This window comes from Phragmites australis, chromosome 1 (genome assembly GCF_958298935.1).
Source record: "Phragmites australis chromosome 1, lpPhrAust1.1, whole genome shotgun sequence".
NCBI lineage: Eukaryota > Viridiplantae > Streptophyta > Magnoliopsida > Poales > Poaceae > Phragmites > Phragmites australis.
The window spans coordinates 54083229-54106427 of NC_084921.1; the positions used below are offsets into that span (position 1 = coordinate 54083229).

General features: G+C 42.8%; 2 protein-coding genes, 2 non-coding genes and 1 pseudogene across 4 annotated transcripts; 2 read left to right on the top strand and 3 right to left on the bottom strand.

The window, feature by feature from the left end:
* Positions 1-4983: 4983 nt before the first annotated feature.
* Positions 4984-5064, bottom strand: TRNAL-AAG (transfer RNA leucine (anticodon AAG)). The gene has a single exon. It is a non-coding gene; the product is annotated as a tRNA-Leu (tRNA).
* A 2703-nt stretch (positions 5065-7767) lies between these two features.
* On the bottom strand, positions 7768-9166 carry LOC133886252 (uncharacterized; annotated as a pseudogene).
* Positions 9167-10220: 1054 nt separating this feature from the next.
* Positions 10221-10580, bottom strand: LOC133886262 (anther-specific protein RTS-like). The gene has a single exon (XM_062326013.1). It carries the CDS (start codon positions 10578-10580, stop codon positions 10221-10223), a length of 360 nt encoding a protein of 119 aa, XP_062181997.1.
* Positions 10581-12814: 2234 nt separating this feature from the next.
* TRNAL-AAG (transfer RNA leucine (anticodon AAG)) lies at positions 12815-12895 on the top strand. The gene has a single exon. It is a non-coding gene; the product is annotated as a tRNA-Leu (tRNA).
* Positions 12896-19793: 6898 nt separating this feature from the next.
* LOC133928112 (uncharacterized) lies at positions 19794-21172 on the top strand. The gene is made up of 2 exons (XM_062374383.1): positions 19794-20216; positions 20339-21172. The coding sequence occupies exons 1-2, from the start codon at positions 20043-20045 to the stop codon at positions 20699-20701; spliced, it is 537 nt and encodes a 178-aa protein (XP_062230367.1). The 5' UTR covers positions 19794-20042; the 3' UTR covers positions 20702-21172.
* The last annotated feature ends 2027 nt before the right edge of the window (positions 21173-23199 follow it).

The following is a 23199-nucleotide window of genomic DNA, read 5'->3' on the forward strand; positions in this document are numbered from 1 at the left end:
AATTAAAAAAGTTACAGGAAGATTTGTCTCACTGAATGGTCCGGTGCAGAGGAGTTTGCACTCACCAAAACATTATATACAGAGATTGATAGTCTCACCGGTAGTCTGGTGCATAGGACATGGGACCAACAGAGTGTTTCTGACAAAGCGGAGAAGACTGAGGATCTCACCGAATAGTCCGGTGATCTGCATTGAGTAACACCAGAGTATTTTCTGTAGAAAAGAATGCAAGTATAGAAGACTGAAAATCAACCCACCGGGATGATCCTGTGCTTAGTTTGTGCACATCGGATTATAACATCAGAGCATTTTATAGAGGCGATTACAAATATTGAAGAATGAAGAATAACCCACCGGAAGATTGTACTTATCGAATGATCCGATGTTAGTACTATTGTTTTTACCGGATAATCTAATATTAACAACTTTTCTGTATCGTTAGAAAAACGGCTAGTTAGTGGATTTAAACCTACAAATACTCCTCTACTCAATTATTTGAAGGTGTGATAAGTGCTGGAGTCCAGAGAATCCCATATAAACTTGAGAAGGCAATTTAACACACCATTAGAGAATGATTGGTGCTATTAAGTATAGAGAGAAGTATTGTTAGGTGTTGCAACCTAGATAGTGGATCAAGGAGTGATCCAACCGTGTAACGAGAGGTACGCTGGCACCTTGTAGTCTTTGTGACTCGCCAGTAACTTGTTAACCCTTCGACTTTGTGTAGAGTGACAGTAAGAAAATTGTGTGGGGGCACAAAGGTTTTTATCTTTATGACTAAAGATTTGAAGTGAAGACAGCACACAAGTGATCAAAAGAGATGTTAGTGGTGAGATCTCATTTTGGTGACTTATCGTGTTTGAGGCGTTGTCTTGCTGACTTGGTAGCTCAGAGTCATGTCCGGAAGAGACTTGGCGACCGAGAGCATATCCTGTGTAGAGCTCTGATGTGGACTAGCAGTGGCTTGTGTGCCACCGATACTACAGGATAAAAATCTCTTATGCCAAATTTATCTCTCTACCTTATTTATGTTTTTGCATTTACATATTTACAATTTATCTTACTAAAGTAGGTTACAATTCTCTTTAGCGGTAGAGTAGACACAGTAGATAAATTTAGGATATATTTAGATAGAAATCGAGATAAATTTATTTTGTAAAGTTTTTAAAATCATTAATTTTTAATTATCCTAATTTATCTCTCTTACGATATCATCGTTTCCCACACACCGTCGCACTAAGGTGGCAAGTATCAACCCGTACTTATGTGCTTGTGCAATACATTTCACCATCTTAAGGTGATCCTGTAAAAATTAGTATTACGTGATCCTTCCTCTATAGACGTGCAATACATTTTACCATCTTAAGAGGATTTTTTTTCATTACAAGTATGGCACATAGATAACACCTCACATCACATCACACTCACGCACTTGAAAAGCACAGCGTCTTCTATCACATGCCTAAAAACCAATAAATATGGAAAAAATACAACTCAAAAGTCACTTAAATTTTGACTTTTCTTAAAAGTTATTTTGTTATAAAAAACCCTCTAAAAATTTGACTTGGTTAAAAAAACCCCAAAAATTAAAAAAATAAAATAAAATCACAAAATCTAAAACAAACTAGAGACAATTCTGAGATATTCTGTGAATTTTTTTTTCAAAAATAATATCCTTAGCATCATATTTTATGGAGAGAAAGTTTGAAAAAAAAGAAAAATATGTGGCTCATTTATTAACTCATGTTATTTTAATTTTGTCATATCTACTATTATTTTTTCTACACAAATAATTGTTTAAGTAAACTAATAAAAGTGGTTTCACTAATTTTGGGGTGTTATGGATTAGTTATGAGTTAATCTATCTGCAACACATTTACTCAATCCTGCACGTTACAATAAATATTTTAAGATTTCATGTATTTTTAGAAGACAGAGAATCATGTAAGAAGACTAAAAAAATTAGTTTCATGATTTTTAGATTAGTAAATAATTAACTATGCATTTAACTCGAATTAATAAATGAATAGCATATTTTTCTTTTTCTTTTTAAACTTCCTCTATATGAAATATGGTGCAAAGGATATTATTTTTGAAAAATAATTTCACAAAAGGTCCTAGAATTGTCCCTATTTTTTTAGATTTTTTTTTATTTTTTTTTTAAATTAAATTTTTAGGGTGTTTTTACAACAAAATCAAACCTTTTGCGGTTTTCTCAACAAAACAATTTTTGGAGGAAAAGTCAAAATCCAAGTAACTTTTGAGAGGTTTTGTATTTTTCCCCATAAATATAAAAGGCACTCGCGTGTGTTAATAGTAGTCAATTAGCCACTAAAATTTGAACTTTGATAGCTAAAATTGTACCTGATGTCTCCACTGCCGCAACAATAGTAGAATTCGCATCACGTCACAAATGATTTTTTTTAAAAATAATGGTCACAAACACTTGCCCGTTCTCTGGCGGGGCCTGCTGCGTGGAGTGACGTCCTTCCTACTGGAAAAGAAGCCCACAGATTTCTTTAACCAGATGGAGAATAGGGAGATACCACTTACATTTCCATTTCTCTGTCATGCTCACTCTCACTTTTGCTCCCCTTTTCCCTTTTCCCGATTCTTCTTCTTTTTTAATAAAAAAAGCTACTCTGCTTGGTTCTCTGAGCTTCGATTCACGCATTAGCTAGACTGAAGATAAATTTCCTGACGCGATGTTTAATATTTATTTACTTCTATGAACAAGGACATCTGTGTGCAAATCTTACTTTCGAGTTTTTTCGTTTTTTGAGGTGGCTGGTGAGTTACATGTTGGCGGCAATTGTTTCGTTTTGGATTGTTCATGGCGTTGCTTCCTGCAGAGAAAAATCAGGTCAGTGGAAAGGAAACTTATCTGCATGACTGCATCAGCAGCAGCTTGCTGCTAGAGTGTTGTGTGTTTGTGTGTGCAGCGGTTGAGTGCAGCACAGCTGTGTCTTTACCCTGCAAGGTGCCAGTGTCAGTGTGAGCTGCATGTAGTTTACAGCTATCTTCTATTATTGCCGGCCGGTCGCCTACACCATCTGACTGGTGTCTCGTCGCTGGCAGTGCTGTGTCAGAAACACATTAATTCGACAGGTTTGGAAGAGGTGTAGATACATGCGAGTCAGTCATGCCTGTCTGGAACATGAATTAGTATGGTTTCTGGGGTTCAAGGTTGATTGATGGATGCTCAGTTCAAAAATGTGTATACAATATGTGATCCGCCACGATCATGAGATTACTATCGCTGTGCATCCTTAGTTTAGTTGTTGTAGAAGCCAAGTTGTCCGTGCTTATCTTAAAAGAAAATGTCTAAGGCTAATTACTGACAGATATACCTGGCCAGCGTCCAGGAGATATTCCTTTCTGTAAAGGAGTATTATTTTGGATTACGCACAATTATCACGTTTAAACTTTGATCAGTAATATCTCTTTAAATATTTTGATTGAATTTTTAAAAATAGTATAACTAGATTTATCTTGAAAAGTGGTTTCATAACACTACATCTTTACTATATTTTTTATATAGTTTATATGAGTATTGATAACTGTATCGATGTCAAAATAACGCTCTTTTACGACCGGGGAGAATCAAATTCAAAGATGGATAATAATGACAGCTCGAAAGATATGGTGCTCCGAGCAGGCAGTCTGCTACGTCGTCAGTCCTGTGATAATGAGTATTGTTGAATGCTGATCGATCGATGGCTTCGCTTACTTTCGTTGTTCATTCTCTCTTCTTTTTTTTTGTCACAGAGTCTCTTGGGATCCGGGCTTTGTTCCGGCCAAACCATTGATTGATAGTATGGGATGCAGACTAGTTAACACTTTTTTTTTTTTGAGGGATGACTAGTTAACACTTAACATCTAGCCAAAAGGAACTGAAATTAAAGTCTAAAGCTTCCAATTAAGGAGGTGCGTGATCACGCCTCATCCATTATTGCATCAAACACTCCTCCATTCATACATGTAAGGTATATTTTAAAATAAAAAAGTCTTCAAAAGTAGTTTTTGACTTTTGAATTCTCTTATATATTACCTAGTGCTACAAAATTAACATAATATTATAAACATTTTAAAATATGAATCTATTGATAAAACTTCTGTAAACTAAATGTACATAAAATTTGATTAATTATTGGTCAAACTTTATAAAGTTTGACTTTTAGAAATAAAAGTATGTGTTACATAGATAGACGGAGGGAGTATTCTACATTGTCGGTGTACCACGAGTCCAAGAACATGAATCTCATGGAAATTTTTAGAAAAAAAAAGGATAATACGCTACTGTTGAATATGATCAATAGGAATCGATGTTCTAAAAAGTGGTAATTATGTTAGCAAGTGATCTCCCCATAAAGTGGCTTATACGTGGATTGCATGTTTTTAAATAAACAAGAAATTTGCTATTTTGATATCTAGTTGCATGTGGTCCATCTGGAGTACACAAGAAATTGCATCTCTGGTGCATGCATTGTTCGGAGGCATTTACTGGCTGAGAACTAGGAGACTGTTACAAAGAGAGAGGACATAAGAATAGCTTGCCAAGCAATAGAGGTGGTACCCATAGAATTCTATACCAAGAATATATAGTGATTTAGTAATAGGCTATGTGGTGAATGATAATTGCTTTCATCATGTTGTTTGTTATTTATTTAGATAAAACTTGAGATGATGTAATAGTAAATAAATGTTACTTACATCACGCGATACAGTGACCAGAACCTTTTTCCTTTTTTTTAAAAAAAATGTGGTCCATCTGGGATAGAACATAATAAAATATCGAAGTCACTACGAACAGATTTTGAGTGTTTTTACTTGTTCAGAATTAGCAATAAAAGAGCAGAGACTTGCAATATCGAAGTCGTAGTTTGGCTTCTTAATCAACTGGTACTGGATAAACAAGCAGCAAGTGGAGAAAGAGGGCCAAGATGAAAAAAAAGTCACAGAAATATCGAGAAAAAAAATCGATGTTGAGAGTGGGATTTGAACCCACGCCCTTTCGGACCAGAACCTTAATCTGGCGCCTTAGACCAACTCGGCCATCTCAACTTGATATTTATATTTGCATAAAATTTACCAGAAAAACGCAATGTAAATCTATGATCCCGAGCTGGTACTGATGGATGGCACCTCAAAAGGGGATAAAAAATGAGCTCATAACATTCGCGTATTCAACGAGCCGTGCTATCAGAGAAGACAAAGGAAACAAACACCCTGATCTGAACTCCAAGTCAAGGCAATGCTTGCACAGAGCTCTACATCCTATTATGCCTAAACAACTTAGACTGCTCAGCCATGCGGCATGCATCGTGGTCGCTGGAGCCTGCCTGCTGACTGCCGGTCTCCCTGCACCTGGCACCTGGCACTGGGTCTAGCGTTCTGATGCTGCTCTCGACATCTCACCTGGCATTCTTGGCCCACGCTGACTATCTAGACTCAGCTCAGCGCATGCACTAGCATAAAACACAGTCCCTTAACCGTCTGTGAATCCTGCTGCTTGCTGAACATACCATTGTGCTTTATCATAGTTTTTCCATAGCATCGTCATACACATCTTGTAGGCCAACCGTTGCATGGCAAGGGTGCACCACCATGCTAGTGAAATCTTGGTGGTCGACTTGTTATGTGCTGGAGTGGAATCTCCATCCTTTCCAGATCAAGAAGCAGATGCGCCGATTGTTGAGTAGTCAATGTCACGATCACTCATCTGAAAACGAAATGGCAGATGCAGGAGCCCTAGGTATCCATTGACATGCCTTGCATAAAAAAAGAAATGTTGTCAGATCAATCAGACGCTAGATTGCCGTTGGCAGCTCCAGCTTACATCGACATTTCAAAACATCCAAATCAGCATCTCATTAAATCAAAGCTATAAATATATAGTACATCCATATCATTTACATGAACAAGTCCAAGCACAGAATGCAAATTGCATGGTCCAGGAAGACAAGCAAAGGTGCCCCAGAAACCCAAGCTCCACATGTGCAGACAGGCAGTGGCTGATGCAGAATTAAACGGGCGTCTTTGACGGCGCCTAGTTCTCTCTACAAACCGATGGCAGCCCACAGGAGCATGACGCATTGTAGACCAGCTAGGCAGCATCAATGTTGTCTTGTTTTCCGGTCGGCATGGCCCTGTTCCAGATTTTTCAGAACCGACTGGTTTAATGCGCAATGGCGATGTGCATCTCCATCTGTAGGGGATAAGCTTAATTGACCGACAGCCGATTTGACCCTGACGTCTTCAACATGCTTACAGCCAATTTGTCTTCACTAGTAATCTTGAGAGGCCTTAGTCTGAATGATGATACTGTATGGCTGCAGTTGTAGCTTCATCTCGCCTGGAGCACAAACGAAATGGCAAAACCAATCAACCAAACATGTAATACTGAGGAAAATTCGCTAGTGAAGTAGCCTAAACCCAATCGAATCCTTGGTGCAATGTGCACTTCAATACAGGTCATTAATGTAAGCTTGTAGCACAAGAAGCAGCGAGCTGGTCATGCTTCTCTATTGCCATTCTAGTGGTCCTGATGAACATTCCGCTTTCATCAGACTTCATTCATGATCAAGAAACATTTGGTAGATCTCCTTAATTAAGAAATTAGAGGTCATGGGCTTTCCATCCATGTGACATAGTGGTCCTCATTGATGATCTTGACCATCTGGACCTGTCATATGATTGTTCCCAAACATGCCATTGGCACCAAATTCATGAGTCACCTATATAGATTACACAGCACGGTAAGGTGTTATTAACCGTAACAGAAATAGTTCTGGTAAATAAATTGTTTACAGCATATTTGGAGGTTGTGGAGATATACTTTAGAATCGAAAGTTTTTAGATTTAATAGGACCAAAACCGAGTATACGAAGTGTGATTTCGGTGCTACTAGTTATGAGAGAGAAGATATTAGTCTTGGTGGAGAGGTGGTTCCAAGAAGGATACATTTCGATATTTAGGATCAATGCTACAGAAAGATGGTGATATCGATGAAGATGTTAGTTATAGAATCAAAACTGGATGGATGAAATAGTACCAAGCTTCTGGCATCCTCTGTGATAAAAATGTGTCACAAAAGCTGAAAGATAAGTTCTATAGGATGACAATTCAATCTGTAATATTGTATGGCGCCGAATGTTATCCAACTAAAAAGCAACATATCTAACAGTTAAGTGTAGCAAAGATACGTATGATGCGATAAATTTATAGCCATACAAGAAAGAATCGGATCTAAATAATGATATTCGTGATAGGGTAGGGATAGCGCTAATTTAAGAAAAGTTTGTCCAATATCGGTTAAGATGGTTTGGATATATCCAACAGAGGTCTCCAGAGTCACCTGTATATAGCGGGATACTAAGATACGTTGATAATATGAAGAGACGTAGGGGTCGACTAAACCTAATATATGAGTCTGTAAAAAGAGACTTGAAGGAATAAAATATCTCTAAAGAACTTTTTACGGATAGAATTATAGAAGTTAGCAATCCACGTGCCGGAACCAGAACTTATCCATATTCTCCTTATACCGTCATTACTTTTATTTCAATACTACTACTACTACTATTATTATTATTATTTTCACATCATCTTTGTAGTTAGATTTTATACATTTCATCTCTAGCTTACCCTAAGACAAATTAATTCTGCTGCTGTTGTAGTAGTAGTATACAAAGAGCACTCTCCACAGTCCACTTGGTACCTTCTATCAGTAACAGTACTGAAAATATTAAGGCTATGGTAGTCACCTTAGAAGCTTATCTCACGTCTCTCAGCGAAGAACTTCCCGTTTGTAGCTTCTTCCTGGAGTAATAGAGCGAGCCATACTCCTGTATCAGCACCTTCTTCGGCAGAAATGTTCCCTTCCCAACCAGTCATGGCAGTCTTTACCTAGCCAGGGCAGAAACAGTTAATGTAGAGCTTTCGGCCTGCAGGTCTATCCGAGAGCATCCTTGACATGAGTCCTGTATAAGCATTAACAGCAAGCTTGGAGTCTGAATAATCCGTGTACATCTGAGGCCAATTGGAGGTCCAAGTACCTTGCTTGACTTGTTCGAGAAATTTCGTGATCTCATCAATCAAATGTTCTGATAAACAGTCATCATTCAATAATCGATCTCTTAGGGTCGCATCACCAGTTTTCTGACAGAATAGAAAAAAAATCATAAAACTGTAAAGTAATGATGAATGCAACCACACTGCATATTTGGAAGGTCACATTTGATCACATTGAAATATAGGAACCTGTCAAACAAACTTGCGTACCGTCTGCCATTGACTCTACCAAGCCTTGAGCTGACATTCATTATTCAGGCACCATAAGGAGAGGGTTTCATTAGTGATATCATGGCATCAATCATCCCCTTTGTGTCATAAAAAGTAGTTTGGATAACTTGCTCAGCGTACTCAACAGAATTATCTGCCCCTTTGTTGAAGTTACACCTGCATTGTTAACCTGTAGCCGGGTTACAAGACATCTAAAACATGACCTTCAGGCAAGTATCTGTAAGTAAATATAACATCTGCATATTAAGGGTTTGATTTCCTGCCCGTTTTACTACGAGAAGTACAATCCAAAAACACATTATTCTTCTCATTTCACGTGTAGGGATTTGTAAACGCGATCTAATTTTGTATCGCCAAAAAAATTTATAGGTTGTTTCTAACTTGATCATAGTTCAATGGTACCAGTCTCTTCTCTTTTCTACCATTCCATTAGATTACAACTTCCAGAAACAAGTAGAAGGACGAGTCTTGCTGGTTAATTGAATTGATTTTTCGTAGTATTGTGGAAGCATAGCAGTTGATCACTCGATAAGAACGACACGAGCTAAGCAACTACGGGGATGAGAATGCGCTCACAAGGCCGCGAAGGCCTCCACCGACGCGGCGTCCGCCACGTCCAGCTGTCGCCACTCCACGCTGACGCCCGCCTCCACGTGGAACCTCTCCACCGTGTCCTGTCCTCTTGTGGCGTCGCGGGAGGTGAGCATGACATGGAGACCGTGGAACGCGAGCTGGCAGCAGCCTCGAACCCGATCCCACGGTTCGCCCCTGTCACCACCGCCACGGCACGCCGTTCCGAGGGCGACGGAGACAGGGCGTCCCACCACCGCCGGTGGTCTCCCGCCGCTGCTGCTCTCTCCATGCCTTTTTTGGTTCCGCTGGAACTGAATTCAGGTTGTACATGTTTCTTGGCCCGGTCCATAGGACCATCGAGCCCAACTAGAGGAATGGGACGAATTTTTTTTTATATTTTTAAAATTATACATCCATTTGAAAAATTTGTAGTAATATGGTACCATCGCTCGTTCATCGGGTGAGAATAAGATGTTGTCCAATGAATAGGTGAGACCTTGTGGGCCCCGTCGCTCAGAGAAGGTCAGCGGGTGAGAATTTTACTCGTTCATCGAGTGACATGTTTATGAATTAATTTATTTTTTGGCGAGCGTGCAAGAGCTAGGGGCACGTGCGGGTCCGGTTGAGCTAGGGACGCGTGGCGGGGTGTGGGGCTGGGGAGCGCTCGGGGACACGGGGACAGGCGGACGGGCGTGGAGGCAAGTGTAGAATAGCGTTACCGTGTGTATATATATATACAAATACACACGGAATGGAACTACGGAAGTATATGGGATCCTTTTCCATGGGTCTGACGTCCAGTCAAGCATGGCCCGCCCATTATTAGCTTCGGCGTGTCTCCTCCAGTCGAAAAGAAGGATATATTTTATTGAAAAAATGCAAAAATATTATTCAAAATGGGAAAGTTGCAGAAATAGATGTCAGTCGGCACGCCAATTGCTAACTAGAGTGTTATCGGTAATTTGAGTGCTGACATCCTATTTGTCACATATGTGCAGGTGAGACGAGTTCCTATCGGCATACCAACTTCACAAATTTCAGTCTTTTGTCGGTGAAAAAAAATTGTAAAACGAAATTGAAATCCCTTACCATTACTGTATCATGTAATCTTAAGGATGAAGTCGATCGTATAAAAATGTATATACTTCGTATAGTGACCAATATACAAGTAATCATTACACACATGAGATGATATATATTCGCAAAAAAAAACATGAGATGATATATAACTTAAGAACGATGATTTAATTTGCAAGCCATTGGTAGTCTGGAATGCAGTACGTGCGGGAGGGACATATTCTGAGTTTTATTTCCTTTGCATGACATGGCGTAGCGTACGGCAGCTAGTTATTAATCGGCCGGGTTAATCCGTCGACGACATCGGTGGAGCAGCCGCTGGCGCAGACCATGGCGTCGTTGGTGCAGCTGAGGAGGCAGACGGGCAGCGCCACCGGGTTGCCCCTGCTCAGCGGCCCGTAGCAGTCGAGCAGGCACGTGGTCACCTGCGACCCGCAGATGGTCACGCACTGCGTCAGCCCCGTCAGGGGAGACTGGTCGTCGCGGCTGCGGTGGTGGCCGTGGCGGCGGCGGCTAGGATTAGCCGTCCCGCCAGCGGTAGGGTGACCAGCCGCGTCGGACGGGGTCACGGCGGCGGCGGCGACCACCAGCGCCAGCAGAAGCATCGCCGCGGCAGGAGCCTTCATGGTGCCAACCAGTGCCATTCTTGAATTAATCTTGATTAGTACGTACGCTTGGATTCTGGAGTTGATTAGCTAATTTGGCTGCGCAGGTATGCAGATTTGCGTTGTGTTGAGACGATTGAGTTGTCTTGTTTATACACCCGACGCGACGAACTCAGAGCTGCCGTTTCGCCGTGGAGAAGGTGCATGGAGGAGAGATGCGCGCGCGCGTGAACAGACACCAACAGACCCGTGCTTGCAGTGCAAGCAATTCAAGCAAGGCAATATACGTGTGAGCAACAGAAGAAACAGGCACCGTACCTGCAGCAGCCAGCAGCGTGTTCGATCTCTTGCCAAACTGCCCGCCGCAACTTGTTCACTTACCAGGGCGCACCGAGGCTGTTGAAGTTGTTTGAACGGTGTCACGATTAACCCGAAAGAGGCGCTCGGCGGAGGTGAGAGAACGACACTCTGGGAGCAGATCAATGGAGCCCAGAGCGATGATTTTCCCGCTGCGCAATGGGCCGCAAGGAGCAGATCAAACGGCTTGGGCATATATCTCTTTGTAGAAAATGCGCTACTATAGACGCCCTTTACTGCTTCGAATGCATACAGATTCCTATGCCCTAAATTAGTCACTCACTTTTAAAAAATAAATAAAATAAAGGCAAATGCTACTCTTCAAATGTCTATTCTTTATACTCTCAGACAATGGATGTGAGGTGTTAGGAGGGCATCCAACAGTTCACAACTATCTTCGTCTTCTAGCTCTCACCCGCGTCAGTCCCGCTCGCAGCGCCCTGCCCCCTGCCACTGCATCCGTGCCCGCCACCCCGTCATGCTAACCCAGTCGATTCGTGCTCCCTCGTCCGACCTTAATTGGTTCACCGATTGTCCTCTGCCGCCCACAGCCGTTGACACCCCACCCCAGCCGCTGCCTCCTTCACCGGCCCGGCCTGCTTCCCCCGAAGCCTCTTCTAAAGACAGCGACAAGACTCCCTCCCCCGGAATCAAACCCCTGCCGAGAGCCTCGCTGGCGCCCATGTTCACGGCGCCTGGAATCTCATAGGAAGTGTGATAAAATAAAATCAGTCACTCATGTCATGGCTCACTCCAACCTCGGTTTGGGCATATAATAACTTGCCTTGTACATCTTTTCCTGGAAATCTGACAGTAGATTTGGGAAGTTCTCTCTCACTATAAGAACAAAAATGCTCGAGCTCACAGAAAGTTGGCAGCAGTCTAGAAGTCTGAGCAGTCCCTCCACGTCATCTTCATAATATTTCTTCTTGTTTGTAGCTGGATCAATGTGTCTGAGGGTTTGCTGCAGGTAAGAGTTGCCTTCTCTAGAATTGACCAGTTGCTTCCAATCTGAGTATTGACTCAAATCATGCATTGACAATTAATACCTTTATATTTTCCGACGTCCTTGTGCTCCATCTCCAGGAACGTATAGCAGACATGAAAGTGATGACACTTGGACAAGCTTGCATCAGTGAAATGTGATCCAGAAGCAGCACCTCAAACCCTCTCTAACCAATCAAGCAAGCTATACGTTGAGGTCATGAGGTGCTATAGATACGACGAAGAGCTCTTGTTTAATTATCTGTTCCAAGCGCGGAAGATCCAAGACCTCATTATCAGGATTGCACTTCTTCTGAGCTCCGTTGGGAAGATGACCAAACCTAATGTTCTTTGTGCCTCTTTCCTCGTCAATAACAATTTTTTTGGAGCTAAACTGTCCACCAAGAGTTGGTCCAGCCTCATGTAAGCACCTCATAAGCACAAATGCTCTCATCACTATCAATTTCACTTCTGATTCTGTTGAGACTGAGGTATGGCCTGTAAGACTCCCTGGAGTTGCAACTGTGGCTTCCAATATTTGCCGGATGAAGGGATTCAAGATAAAGCGCATCCCGTTGAATGGTCCACCGACGTGAGCGTGCCCGCCGCCGCCGCCGCCTCTGACCTCCAGGCGCTTGATGTCGACGCAGCCTCCGCCCGTCTCATCAGCGCGACCCCATTGGCCTCCGCACGGGGTCCGCCGCCGCCGCCCGTCTCGTCGGCGCGGCCCCCGGGAGATTAGCGGTAGCAAAGAGATATGAAACCATAGCGGCGAGGTTAATTGCCAGCCCAGATCGAATTATCGAGTCTGACTCGTTCGGATTAGTACGAGTTCACAACACGCTCCACGAAACTTCCCCCGATCATCGTAAACAGTATGAATATGTACAAAACATTCTAAAGCTCCATACGAAGTTGAGATGGCCGAGTTGGTCTAAGGCGCCAGATTAAGGTTCTGGTCCGAAAGGGCGTGGGTTCAAATCCCACTCTCAACATATTTCTTTTTAGTTTATTTTTAAATCAGCATTTGATCTCTTATCAGATTTTGTTTCTTGCCGTCCATTCGGGAGGGTCACGTACACACATATACTTAAAAAGACATTTTTTTTCTCTATCTTATTCTTCTTTTTAGTTTATTTTATAATCAGCATTTGATCTCTTATTAGATTTTGTTTCTTGCCGTCCATTCGGGAGGGTCACGTACACACATATACTTGAAAATAAAAGGAAAAAGTAAAGTAAAAGAAGAAGAATAAGATAGAAGAAAAAGTCTTTTTTTTCTCCCTAGACTATAGCCAAATTTTGTTTTCCCTCCCTCAATTGTAATACCACGTATCTTTCCTTCTCCAACTCCCAATACCCTTCCCGATTAGTTTCCACTCTGTTTTTGTCACAGCTAGCGCCACATCAACCCATCCTAGTCGACACATGTGCCAACATAGCCCTAAACCCCACATGTCAGCTTCTAACAGGTTCTTCTTCCCTTGTCTCTTTCTTATTATTTTTCATATGGCGTGTAGAGTCCGAATAGAGAAAGGGGCTGCCGATTTGGGGCACGGCGCTAGGAGATATAAGCGGCGCGGTGAACTCGGGGCAGAGGCTGAGGAGGCGCTCGTGCTACGGTCGTGCTGCGGTCGGCTCAGTGGACTCAGGGCAGAGGCAAGCAGCTAGCAACGCCAGACTGAGGAGAAGAAAGGAGGTCGAGTGGCCAGGCCGGCTCGGGCTGGGCGCAGAGGACAGGAGGAGGGGCTGGTTAGGTCAGAGAGAGAAAGAGGAGGAGAAGATAGCGTGGCTGGGCCAACCTCAGGCCAAGCCGAAGGGGCGATAGACAAAAAAAAATATAAGAGTTATTTATTATTTTTCTATGTAATATAATATTTATATGCTAAGAAAAATATGTATATGTGTAATATTAGGGATATAATGAAGAGCGTCTTCCCGTCTCCTAATAGGAGAATTCTCCATGAGTTACCAGAAAACAGAGCTCTATTACTATCAAAAGTAGATCATTTGACTTGAAGAAGCCATCTCCTAATAGGAGAATTCTCCGTGAGTTGCCAGAGAATAGAGCCCTATTACTATCAAAAACAGATAATTTGACTTGAAGAAGCAAAGTCACGGATAAACAATATCTGTGACTTGGCTCCGATATGAACAGCTGGACTAGAAATAGATGATCAAGATTCAATACGACAAATATGGTACAATATTATGATAAAATAAAACTAGCACAGTATTCTCAGTCTCTTACTCCTCCTAACTACCTAACTGTGTGTTATTGTTCACCATCTCATGAAAACACTGTTCCAGATTTTCGTGCCCCTCGCCCTCTCCTAGCTCAACCGTGGACGCCGCCACGGATCGAGCACCTATTCACCACCGGACTCATTCACTTCCTCTGTCAAGCCACTGCCGCACAACGTAACTTGCACGTACCCACCTCTTGGCCCCATGGCCGTCCACCCGCCAAGCACTACAGCTTCGACTACGAGTTCTTGAGCCATGCAATCATCAGCGCGCGGTGTTGTTTTGTTTGCCCGTGGATGATCACCACCTGCCGCCACGTGTGGCACAACGAAGTTTCGGATACTGCTGCACCTTGGGACGGCGCTTCCTCATCACACACTGCGCGTGGGCACGAAGAAGGTAAAGCACAACATGTGGATGATTTGTCGTGCCTATGCGAAGTCTGATGGTGAAAAAGGCTCGAGATTTTATTTCTTTATTTTTATTTTTTAATATTTGCAAAAAATACACATCTATTTCAAAATATTACACATCTAGGTTACAATCGTCTTACATGCCTAACCAACGGACAACACATTTTTCAATGGGCCAGCAGAGCCTTGTCTCCCTTTTTCAACAGGCGTCTACGTCACCTTTTCCATTGGCGATTGCAAAGGTTTTGCTGGACCCACTAGAAAAGGTGGTGCTCGTTGGTTAAACACACATTGACGTGGACGTCACATCAATCAAGGTATTTATTTTATGATCGTTGTGCCCATCAAATGTCGCCCAGCTGTCACGCTTCTAACGGGCAACACTTTGTAGGTCTCATAGCATAATTGTTAGAAATTAAATACCTTAACTGACGTGACGTACACGTCAACATATGTCCAACCAACGGACTACACCTTTTCCAATGGGCTAGCAGAGCCTTGTCGCCCTTTTCCAATGGGCGATTGCAAAGGTTCTACTGGGCCCACTGGAAAAAGGTGTTATCCGTTGGTTGGGCACATGTTGACGTGGATGTCACGTCAGTCAAGGTATTTAATTTATGTTCGTTGTGCCCAGCAAGTGCCGTCGTTGGACAGGCAACGCTTTGTAGGTCCCATGACACAACGATTATAAATTAAATACCCTGACTAACATGATATCCATGTCAGCATATGCCCAACCGACGAACGACACCTTTTTCATTGGGCCAGCAGAGCCTTATCGCCCTTTTTACAACGGTGTATACGTCACCTTTTCCATAGGCAACGACAAAGGTTGCCTATTGATTGGGCACACGTTGACATGTACGTCATGTCAGTCAGGGTATTTTATTTTTGACAATTATATCTAGCAGGTGTCGTCTGTTGGATAAACAACATCTTGATGTTATCTTTTCAACGAGTGACGATAGGCTATATGTGTAATACTTTTAAATAGATATGTATTTTTGCAAATATTGAAAAATAAAAGAAATCAAAAGGGCTCAAGGGCAGTCCAAAACATAAAAGGCGACGTTGGCAAAAATTCCATATGGGCCTCCAGCCTACACAACAAGGTGTAAAAGGCGATCCAAGGATCAGGCCCATCCATGCTAATCCAACGGCCTGCTTAACACACGGAATGACACTCAACGCCAACCGATGAATTTATATATTTTTAAATAAAGAATTACAAATACATATTTTTGAAAAAAAATCTTTTTAAACTCCTATCGCTCGTTGAAAATACGCTATACCACTTGAAAGCTATGCCCACTTCAAACTATCGCTAGTTCAACGGAAAACATATTTCTATTGTCCTTCCAACAAACGTCAATAATCTAAATTTGCAAACTTTCTGACACACACACATATATATATATATTTGCAATTTTATATTTGAAAAATAAAAAAAATCCCAACCGATGCACGCTGAGTCGCTGACCAGTTTGTTCAGACTATTACGAGGCACGACTCACGAGGCTAGCTGGGTCCGGTTCAGTTGAAGCATGATGAAGTCCACGTGGGCGTGCGTGAGTGGTTTGCTTAAGGAAACAAGAAAGCGAAAAGGGCAGCGGCAGCCTTCAGTTCAACTCAATTTTCGGATGCCACGGCACGCCTCCGAACCACACACCGTAGCACGAGATCGGGGCCGTCGCGTGCCGATCCAACGGCTGGAGTTCGTCCACGGTGATCTCTAGAGGGCGTATTCATACGCGGACGATGAGGGGTACGAAGGGACGGGGACCACAGGCAGGGTCAAGCGGATGGGGGTAGTTTGGTAATTTGGATGCAGAAAAAAATCTGCCGGCGGTGCAGAGAGAGGGAGAGGAGACAGGACATGGTCGGTGCGTCGTGCGTGTCAGGACGATGCTGGCCAAGATCTGGCTGGACCCGTGGTGCCGGCGTGAGATCCAAGGTGCCTGCCTAACTGGGGAACACCGCTGCCATTTTTAATCGGCAACTGACCTTAGAAAACTACTTTAGATTAAAATCTACTAGACACCTTAAATTTACTGTACCAATCTTTATCTTGTGGTTTTTTTAAAAAGTTTATAGGCAATTAAACTTTCGTACCATTAGATTTATCGTAAAATATATTTTATTAATATTATATACTTTTAAATATTTGTAAATGTTTTGTAAAAAACGCAATATCAAAAATACTACAGTAAATCAATGGTGATAGGTAAACGAAAATGTAGGTAGCACTAGTTAGGTTTTCGTGCGGTGCAGCAGAACTCACGTTTTACACAAAAATGGTTTTATATTCTATAAAAAAAATTATGTTTCAAACACATCGTGCATTGGTATATAATTTCATGTTGTAGGAAGATACATGAATTCATATTCTATACAAAATAGTTTATGCTCTCACTGTTTTTCAAGACACACCCATGTTTTACCGAAGCTTTGCACAAGATGATATTGGTCCCTTTCTACGTTCATGCAATACAAACATCAGTAAAAATGTAAATACCATTAGTCTTCGGTCTTGATTTTGTCTCATTTTCGGTTACACTGGAAGTAGAAAATAAATCCTCCTATAACACAAAAATTTACACATCGATTCAATAGGACAGGAAACCAACTCTTTGCACCTAAGGATTCATTGGATTCCACGAGAAAAATGTAGTGAATATTCTAGCTGCCACAAGAATAGAATCATGAACTGATCACTGACAGAGATAAACACTTATAAATATAACGCCAATAGATTGATCCCTTGCCATGTCCTGATGAAATCATTTCACTGAACATCCTTTCGGCATGGTCATGTTTCCCTCCTTGATCATTTCATCGATAAGTACTGTATAGGCAACAATGTTACACTTGATTCCCCTGAGGGCCGGTCATCTGATCCAGTAGAGGCAAAGCTTCCTACAGCATTTTTTGGTTTACATAAAGCATGCAACAATACACTATATGTGTAAGAGTCTGGTTTACAACCCTCACAGGCCATCTTCTCTACAAGGGCTGCGGCAATGCCAGTGTTGCCTGCCTTGCAAAAACCGTCAATTAAAGAGGTGTGTGTTATCTTTGTTAGGGCTACTCCTTTCCTGACAAGAAACGAACAAGTTTATTCAGTTCTTCTAGACTTGCATAGTGCATCAGGCAAGATCATAAAAGCTGAAGCGATCTACCACGAACAAGATCAACGCAGACGAACAATACATGCAAGAATTCGATCAGAAACCAACACACACGCGTAACTACCAAAGAAAAAGAATCCACGCCCACATATCCTAACACAAAGACAATACCAAAGGACAAGAAACGAAAGAGGAGTTAACAACCCGGACCACGAATAACTCAACCCATAAAACCAATCAGAAATTCTCTTTCGTTTCCAGAAGCTCACCAAAACGTAAAAATGGCGAGAGAGGTACGAAGGCTAGTGGTCAACAACAATGGCTCTAACGGCAACAACGCCTACATAGCAGGGTGGCCAGAGTTGGAGAAAACATCGGTCAAATCAAGTATCCTGGATCTACAGTGCTTTGCGAGAGCTCTTAGCTTTGTTGGTTATGGTTTCAATGGCAAGATGATCGGCTATGGATTGGTTTTTCGGTACCTTGTGATTAAGTGGATGTTGACCTTTTCAATGCCTCGACAGTGGTCACAATTGGTAATAGTGAAAATGTCCCTTTCTAAGTATTCGAGTTGCCTAAATGGCCAGGCTCTTAAGAAAATTACACCACTCATCTATGTAGCATCATTAAAGAAAAAATTTACGGTCAAACGAGGACTCTCCGAGCACGTACAATGGCTTGGATACAAGCTACTCCAAATCTCACACCTATGGAGCTTGCTAGGAGGTCAACAGCTCCAACCGGATGTTCAAGACCAAATAGCATGGTGGTGGACCAGTAATGGTATTTACACGGCGAAGAGCACGTACAAAAATCCAATTTGTCGGTTAAGTAAACAAATTCAACATGGGATCTATTTGGAAGATAAGAGTTGAACCAAAGTACAAAATATTCTCTTAGCTGCTCTTACAAAATAAGATCTTAACCGCGGATAACCTTGCTAAAAGAGGTTGTCCTGGGTATCAAACTCGCCGTCTACGTGATTAAGAGAATGAAACACCAACGCACTTAGTTAAAAACTGTGTGTTTACACGATAAGTTTGGGCTCAGTTGACTCTACGGTTGCATCTACCAAACTTGCCACATTTTTCTACCTTCCGAACCACAAAGGGGTGATGGATCATCGCGTCACGCCAAATCAACACATAACTTCGAAGATCGTTCAATGGTTTGGTAATCGCTTTTTAGTGGAATATTTGAAAAGAAAGAAATAGTAAAACATTCTAAAATGTTGAATGCGATGTTGTGCAAGTTGCAGAGCGGATCAAGCAACATTTTGAGCTTTTCCAAAGCAGAGTTGATTCTGGTTTGTCTCGCATAGTGGTTCGGGGGTCTATCCTTCCGTCACTGTAACGGGCCACTTTGTAGTTCCCTTGCTTCTTGTCATAGGACTCTTTGTTTTTGTCTGGATTTTTTCTTTCTCTAATAAATTCGGTAAAGCTCAAGCTGTCTTTGTGAAAAAAAAAATGGAAATATGTAGGTGGATTTGCTTCATGTAATAGTAGAGAAGGAGAAGAGAAGAGAAGATATTCTGAGTTCTCAAAGTTCTATTGCTTTTGTCAACGAATTGTGAAATATTATCCATCAAATACTCTCAAACTTCAAATGGTTAGATATTAATACGTGCGTGTACGTCTGGTAAGGCACGCCGGAGTCGCGATGGCCGGACGACAGAAAGGATGATATTTTCCTCTCGTACAGATTTGTTTACCGAATTAAAGAGTAATACTCCCTCGTTCAAAATAAATGTTATTTTAGATTGTATACAGTTAATTAATTTAAAATTTTACTATAAATTATTTTATATATTGAGTTTGATACTTAAAAATGACACGATAAAATTTATCTTGAAAATTACTTTTATAATAATATATTATTATCATATTTTATTAAAATATTATTAAAAAAATAATAGTTAAAATTGCATTTTAAGACTGTATTGATATCCAAAATATATTTATTTTGAACCGGAGAGAATAATAAACAAATAAAATAGCAAGAAAACCAAGTGGGACTAAAATAGGGTGGATGCACAAGAGACGTGGCCCACCCGGCTCCAACTCGGTCGAGTCGAGGCGGTTGGTATATTTGTGGTGGCCGAGGCAGTCAGCACCACATTGCCGCCGCCTCCTCCCCAGCCTCAGGAAGAAAGGGCAGGCAGAGGCCAAACCATCCCCTCCCTCCCTCCCTCTCCGTTGCTCCAGTTCGTCCGTTCCATTGCCCTATCTAATCCTGGCAGCGCAATAGCGAGAGAGGAGAGCTGGAGATATATAGATAGCTAACGAGAGAGTCGGAGTCTGAGCTCAAGGAAGGATTTTTTTTTGGGTCGTAGAGGCAGGATCGAAATCAGGAGTATGCCTGCGAGAGCGACGAATAGGCTGTTCGTCGAGTTCTCCTCCGGCAGTGGCTGCAGGGAGGCAGAGCCGGCCGCGGCGGTGCTCTGCGCCCCTCGCCCGCGCAGGGTCCAGGTCCACCCTTGCAGCGCCGACCTCATCCTTGGCCCGCCCCCCTTCCTCAACAACAAGAAGGTACTCAAACGAATCCCTGTTTTTTTAAAAAAAATTGTTCTCTATGTTCTTGCAAAAATCCGTTATTTTCCATCTTCTTGTTTATGTTCCCTTACAAAGATCTGTTCTTTTCGCTATTTCAGCAAAAGGAAGGCAAGACCAAGGCCCCGGAGGTAGAGATCTACGGCGACGATGACGGCGGCTGGGCGTTGTTCGGCGGCTCGCCGCCGGCGCGCGCGGACAACCCGCTTGTGCACGACCCTCACTTCCTGCTCAACCAGCGGCCCCAAACCGCCGCCCTCCCCGACTCGCCGTTGGAACTCGGGATTTTTGACCACCCGAGCCGCAACAACAACAGCCACCGCCCCACGTATATTAGCAGCAGCAGCAGTAACACTTTTGCCCCGTCATTCGCGCCGGCCGTGAGGATCCAGGGGTTCGACGTCGCCGCGTGCCGGAGCTCCCACAACGGCAGCGGTGGCCGCGTGCTGTCCGCCCGCGCGTGAGTGAGATCCGGCAGCCGAGGGCGCCGCCGAACCCAAGGGAAGACCTCAAATCTTGTACAGTTTTCGCCGGCCGTCTAGCGTATTAATTATGCTACGTGTATTTTGTGGTATATACAAGGGTTTTTATTAACAGCAGATCAGATAGGGAGGTGAGAGTTCAGAAGAAGACTGGGAGTAGATTGATGATCACCGATACACACGAGGGAGGATCAAAGGGAGAGAGGGTTTTATTTCTTATAATTTGTTGTTTTTCTCAAGTTTTCCGTGTCCTCTGAAGTTGTAAACTAGCATCTCTTGTTCGTTCGGTTGAGTTGGGTGTTCTGTAGATATCAATCAGCTCAGCGTTCGTCTTCCAGTTGAGTCCATCCAGGAATGGTTGGGGAAGAAAAAAGAAGGCTTTGGTTGCTTAAGCAAGCCGTCTTGCTACTGTGTACATAACATGATATGTAATTCAGTCCGCATCATTTCTGAGCTGTGCCTTCTCCTACCCTTTTCTCTCTCTTCTTTTTTTTTCTAAAGAATCACCTCCCTCCTGTTCTTGCCGAGCATATTACACACCATCCTAATGGATTTACTTTACGAAGAAATTCTCGTCTTTTTAGTGTCTATCGATTTTCTTTTACGGGGGATTTCTAAAACTATTTATTTTATGATAGGATTCTTCTTTACCTTTATGAATTTTTTAAAATATAAACTGATAAAGATTAAAAAAAATAAAGAGAATTTTGAATGGAAAAAATAATCTGAAAGGGATTGAAATGAAAGAAATATAGTTATGATGTTAGGCTATTTGGTTCTCAATGCCAAGTCAAATTTTGGTCACATTAAAATTGATATCATATCAAAATTTGGTCAGTATTTAGTTCGCAGCTAAATTATAATTTTTGCCCGTCAAAAATTAAGACGGTCATTTGGTACGCAAAAAATTTATTTATTTTTACTACAGAAAAAATTTAACCGGCAAATTTTTTTAAGACGTGATTAAATTTTAATTTTGATTCAAATGAAAGACGGGATCAAATTTTGACTTAACTTATCAAAGCAGAACCAAACAGTTCCCTTAATATCAAATCAGAGATGGTGGTGGACTGGTGGGTGCCGGTTCTTCCCACGGGAATTGCGGGATCAGGCTGGTTGTTGGCAGAACAAGTCGTTTCGTCCTGGCATTTTTTTTAAAAAAAAACACCGGTATAGCTCGCATGCACACACTCACCCAGCACCACCTCTACTGTTTATCTAAGCGTTATCGTTTCGCAGACAAACCTACTGAGATTTCCTTCTGCTCCAGTAATGGTCAAGTGGGGAAATCAGCGGCAGTCCCGTTGCCGATGCCCACACGCGCCATTGACCACCTCATCCGACCCGAGCAGGCACACAGCGATGAAAGGAAATTTTATAAAAAAACTTATCAAAAGATTTTTACAAGATTCTAAAATATTTTTTTTTAATTTAACAGTTGGTATACATAACTTAAAAAATAGAACACGTAATATAAAAAAAATAGAACACGTAACATACACAAAATAAGATCTTTCGGTAAAATAGATTTTATAAAATTTATTTATTACAGTAATAAGGTGGGGGAGACCAGAAGAGGGAGTAGCGTGGCGCCGTCGGCTTCGAATCGATGGAATCCATCCACCGCCGAGGCCGGCGACCCGCTCGGCGTAGCCGTGTGACGCGCACGCAACCACGTAGCGCCGGCCGTGTCGCCGTCGGCACACGCGCAGAAGAGCAGAAACCCAACCGCCATTCCTTTCCGCCCCGCGCTGTGATCCGCCGCGATCCCTGTCGCGTTTCGCGCTCGTATTCGCCGATGGGCGACGACGATTCGCGGGGTCCGAGGGGCCGGATGCGAGCGAGGCCACGAAAGAAACTTCCCAGAAGCTCGCGCCGAAGCCGGCCGGCGGGGTGACGTGACAGCCGCCAATGACGGATGACCAAGGGCCTGTTTGTTTGCACTTGGGATTGTAGAATCCAGCTTTTATAAGCTGAAGTGGAAACAAACAAGCAGATTCTATAAGCTGGATTCCATAATCTGTAGTCTAGATTATCACAATCCCACAATCTGTACTCCATCAGCTTTTCTCAGCTTTTGATTTGCAAAAAGACCGAACTACCCATCAATATTGAGTGGAATTTACCCACCTCTACCCTCCCTTACCCCCTCCCGCTCCCACGCGCCCCTGACCACGGTCTCCACAGGCAAACCCGTGTTCCCCATCGTCTCCAGTGTTTCTGTCGAACCCTAGCGCCGCCATGGACGATTTCGGCGCCTCCGCCACCAACGAGTTCGACGCAGCCCTCTCGTACCGAGACGGTCTGGCCGGGGCCTCTCCCTCGCCCGACGGTGCTCCCTCGCCCGCGTCATCTTGCATCGCGCATCTGATCCCAGGCACGGAGGCGCACAACCTGTTCCCCATCGACGGCACACCGAGTTACTTCCTCGGAGATGGTGGCTCTCCGTCGGCCGTCCCGTCTCCTCCGCCCGGAGCATT

Coding starts and splice junctions, on each gene's coding strand:
- LOC133928112 (XM_062374383.1), top strand. CDS start 20,043: ATGCCTGCGAGAGCGACGAATAGGCTGTTCGTCGAGTTCTCCTCCGGC. Junction 20,217..20,338: donor CCTTCCTCAACAACAAGAAG/GTACTCAAACGA, acceptor TCGCTATTTCAG/CAAAAGGAAGGCAAGACCAA.
- LOC133886262 (XM_062326013.1), bottom strand. CDS start 10,580: ATGAAGGCTCCTGCCGCGGCGATGCTTCTGCTGGCGCTGGTGGTCGCC.